The sequence below is a fragment of the Peromyscus maniculatus genome, chromosome 2 (assembly GCF_049852395.1).
Source record: "Peromyscus maniculatus bairdii isolate BWxNUB_F1_BW_parent chromosome 2, HU_Pman_BW_mat_3.1, whole genome shotgun sequence".
Lineage (NCBI taxonomy): Eukaryota > Metazoa > Chordata > Mammalia > Rodentia > Cricetidae > Peromyscus > Peromyscus maniculatus.
Window position 1 is genome coordinate 163,761,368 of NC_134853.1, and position 4,437 is coordinate 163,765,804.

Consider the following 4,437-nt stretch of genomic DNA (forward strand, 5'->3'; position numbering starts at 1 on the left):
TGTTATTATAAGACCATTAGTGTTTGTGCAACAGTGACTCCAAACCACTTAGCAACACAGCTGTTTTCTGGTCTCATCTCGGTAATGATTGCATCAAAATCAGAACTGGTCCAGCTTTGGAAAGAAAGAAAGGAAAGAAAGAACAAAAAAAGAAAGGAAGGACACATAAATCCAGAGAGAGAGAGAGAGAGAGAGAGAGAGAGAGATTGAGTTTTAGTGGTTATGCAATGACTCTGGAAATGGGTCCTTATCTTCACCAGTGCTTTAGTTCGTTCTCTTTCCTACATGAAGATGTAATCAATCTGGAAACCCTCTGTTACTTAACTTCTATTGAGGCAGGAGAATCATTGAGATATACAGGTCAACTCAGGCATGTAATGAGTTCCAGAGAGTTCTTAAATACAGTTTGACACCTGATCTGGAAAAATAATAAATTAATAACATACATAAGACAATGTATTCAATGTATTCAGAGTTTATGGAGAAGTATTACAGAGGGGTTTGGGATTTGACTATAACCTCAGATTTCATACTTCCCACATCTGATTCACTCAAGCTAAAGATGCAAAAGCGTAAGAGGGATTGGGTGGGGAGATGCTCAATCATCCAATCAGACAGCAGCTTTTGGCTGAGAGGTAGGGCTATGAAGGGAAAGCGTGAGGGCAAAAGTGGATATAAGGATTAGAATTGCCAGGCAAGACACTGTGAGACTTGGACCTGGAGTGAGTGCCTGGACCTGCTGGGATTGGAACAGCTGTTGTGTGTGTCCTGATCAAGTAAGCCATTCCCCCATCAGGACACACAACCTTACCTAGGATCACCAGTCTCTCATTTCATCTTAGTATTTCTGGCTTGTTTTTTGTTTGGTTGGTTGGTTTTTGTTTTGTTTTGTTTTGTTTGGTGTGACTATTTTGTAGCTGAAAATCTCATTTAGTCCAGGCTAGCCTAGAATTCCATATGTAGATGAGTGTTATGAGTACTGAGACCTGGAGCTAAGCACCCATTAAAGCACCTTTAATAGAGTGGTGAGGATACAATATTCAAAGACTAAGACACACTGAATAAGCACTGACCAAAAACTCCAGTCTGTCTTAAAAATATTTAATTCAAAATAATTATAGATTTATTAAATGAAGATGAAGAAAATTCTAGAGAAGTAGACATTTGACCATGAATCTCTAGAAAGCATCAAGTTGATAATTTTCAGTATTCAAACTCCTGAAGAGCAGACTAGTGCTCAGCATGGCTCCAGGTTCTAAAGCTTTTAGAAATAATAGTAACTACATCCATTTCACAGTCTCCAAACAAGTTCCATTGATTGAATTGAAAGCACACATAGTTTGGGCATGGGATCTTTAACTTTGTTTTTGGGGGTTATGGAAGACATTTGAAGATGGTTGCCAACACAAATGTATGGTTCAGGTTTGATTTTCCTCTTTCTCATTGCCCAGTGTAGAAGGATCCAGAGGAATAGTAGTTGTGACTAGGTAGAATAACAGGGAATATTAGCTCAAATGGATGCTCATCTCCATGATATCTTATATGGAACTATAGTTATGAGAAAGACCAAGAATTATAAATGGAAATACAAGGTTTCCCACATTTCTAGAGCAGTGACCGTGCCCTGCATGGTTTATTATTATTATTATTATTATTATTTATTATTATTATTATTATTATTATTATTATCAAGGAGCTTGCTAAAAGTGGTTTGCCTGAAAGGGTTTATTCCTCTAGATATTTCTATAGCATCTGTCTATCTGAAGGCCAAGATGAGCTCCCCACCCACGCTCCTGCAGCTGGCAAGAAGAAGTCTGCTAAAAAATGAAGCCTTGGCCATCTCTGCTCTGAAATACCTGCCCATGGAACTCTTCCCACCTCTATTCAAAGATGCCTTCACTGGAAAACAAACAAACATCTTGAGGGCGATGGTGGCAGCCTGGCCCTTCCCATGCCTTCCTGTGGGAGCCCTGATGAAGAGTCGCCACCTGGAGACATTGAAGGCTGTGCTGGATGGCCTGGATTTGCTGATTAACCAGAAGGATCAGCCTAGGTAAGTGAGAACATGGAAGGGAAGTGTGTGGATGAAGTGACTACAGAGATTAGAATTGTGGTCCAAGTTGAATCAGATGTCTTAGAGAAGTGAATAAAAGAAAAAGGACAGTGGTGTGTGGAGCAGACTGAGAATAGATGTAGTCAATATCAATGATTCTGCCCTTGCCTCTTCCCCCATCCACTAGAAATGGAAACAGTCTGGGTTCAAGGAATAGATTTAAGGGAATTTGAAGTGTGGGGTCAAAGCAGATTATAAACTGGTACTCCTGTCATTTGAATCTCCTTCTTGTTTGACCAATAGGAGTCAGAAACTAAAAGTGCTTGATTTGCAGGATGCCCAACATAACTTCTGGAATGTGTGGGCTGGAATAGAGGATGGTGTCTGCTCTCCAGATGTCATTACTGAGACCCAACCAGTGGTGCATCATCCCATACAAGAGGGGAAACAAGTCGTGACTGTGTTGATGAACCTTTCTCTCAAATCCAGCCATCTTTGTAAATATCTAAGGTATTTCTATTGGTGGGCCAAGCAGAGAAAAGACGAGGTGCAGATGATCTGTCAAAAGCTGGAGTTTTGGGCCCTGCCTGTCTATAACCCCCTGGAGCTGCTGGAGGTATTTGAGCCGAGCTCTATACAGGAATTGCAAGTGAATGAATGCTGGGACCTGGGAACCCTTGCAACGATAGCTCCTGGCCTGGGCCAGATGACAAACCTTCAGAAACCTGTTATCAATGAAATATGCACTCCTTTGGAGTGGCTTGGGAACCAAGAGATGAAAGAATGGTGTTTTATAGAGATCATTTCCCAGTTCTCCCAACTCAACATGCTCCAGCATCTCTATTTGAATGATGTCTTCTTCCTGAATGAACGACTTGACCAAGTGCTCAGGTGAGGAGGATAGAGAGCTTGCTCCACAGGTCAGAGAAAAACCTTTTCACCGAAACTTCAGTGTACACCTGTGGCTTCCCAGCCACTCCTGAGGACACATTGATATGACCTTAAGATAATTGATCTAGTAGTCTTTCTGCTACTCTAGCATCCATGATTGAGAAAAGGTCTTTCCTAGGGACCCAGATGAAGTGAAAACAGATCTAGAGAGGGTAAGAGGTCTTTAACCACATGTTGCCCCCATGTCAGCCCTGTCCTTAGAACTGTATGAACAGTTTACATCTCTTTCTGATTCCCCAAGGGGCAAGGGCTATTTCAGCACAGGTAGGGCCTGAATAAATGGGAAATTAGAGAGTGTGTGTAATTAGGGGCACAGAGAAGCCCTGGAAACAGGACAAAGGCTGTGCTAGGAAGGTAGGGCTCATTGAAGCCAATGTTGGCGCACCCAGGGATGGTTCTAAGTATCCCATAGTTGGTCCTTCTAGTTTCCTGCTGATATCATCTGTCAGCTGATGTGCTTTTGTGCTTGACAGTGCAGAGGGAACAGATCTGGGACAAATAGTTACAATGATAGTGCATAAGTTGTTAACTCCCCATCAGGGAGCATCATGATGCTCTCAGAATGACCTTAGGACTATTAGCCTCTGCTACCTTGAAGTCATCACCCTTCCTCCACTGCTATTAGACTTTACTGAGATAAACGCCTTTGTCTCCCTGTAGGTGCTTGAAGAATCCCTTAGAGACCCTTGCAATCACTAACTGCATGCTATCAGAATCAGACATGAGTTATCTGTCCCAGTGTCCAAGCATCCATCAGCTCAAACATCTGGACCTGAGTGGTGTCACCTTTTTAAATTTAAGTCATTCACTTCTAGGAAGACTGCTAGAAAGACTGACAGCTACTCTGCAGACTTTAGAATTGAAGGGCTGTATGTTGATGGACTTGCAAATCAGTGTCCTCCTGCCTGCCCTGAGCCAGTGCTCCCAGCTCACTGAAGTCAATTTTATGAAGAACTTCCTGTCTGTGTGCAGCCTTAAGAAGCTGCTGCAGTACACTGCCAACCTGATACATCTGACCCGGGAGATGTACCCTGCCCCCAGTGAGGTCTATGATGACAATGGTGATGTCATGCCAGACAGATTTGCCCAACATTGTTCTGAGCTTATGGAAACACTCTGTGCTATAAGAGAGCCAAAAGAGATCTACTTTGTGAGTAAGAGATGTCTAGATTGTCTGGGATTCTGTGTTTATAACCTGGAGGCCACACTATGTTCATGTTGGCAATAAATAAGGAGAGATCACTGCCGGGCTCTGAGAAATCAAAGCCAGGACTCAAATGACTCATCAGAGACATGACGTATGCATTCAAGCATTTTTGGATGTACTTGGGAAAGAAGATTGCTTCACTGGTGGTTCATATTTGAAGGAGAATCATTGACGTGGAGGACGGGGATTCATTTTCTGTCAACAGTACAGACCTAACCTTGGACAG

At 42.5% G+C, this 4,437-nt stretch overlaps 1 protein-coding gene across 1 annotated transcript; it reads left to right on the forward strand.

The window, feature by feature from the left end:
• The first annotated feature begins 1,772 nt into the window (after positions 1-1,772).
• LOC102922853 (PRAME family member 12-like) lies at positions 1,773-4,232 on the forward strand. Its single transcript, XM_076563642.1, has 3 exons — positions 1,773-2,053; positions 2,357-2,944; positions 3,665-4,232. The coding sequence occupies exons 1-3, from the start codon at positions 1,773-1,775 to the stop codon at positions 4,230-4,232; spliced, it is 1,437 nt and encodes a 478-aa protein (XP_076419757.1).
• The last annotated feature ends 205 nt before the right edge of the window (positions 4,233-4,437 follow it).

Excerpts from the sequence above, each read along its gene's own strand:
- LOC102922853 (XM_076563642.1), top strand. The coding sequence starts at position 1,773 with ATGAGCTCCCCACCCACGCTCCTGCAGCTGGCAAGAAGAAGTCTGCTA. Across the intron at positions 2,054-2,356 it reads AACCAGAAGGATCAGCCTAG|GAGTCAGAAACTAAAAGTGC; the intron begins GTAAGTGAGAAC and ends TTTGACCAATAG. Across the intron at positions 2,945-3,664 it reads CGACTTGACCAAGTGCTCAG|GTGCTTGAAGAATCCCTTAG; the intron begins GTGAGGAGGATA and ends GTCTCCCTGTAG.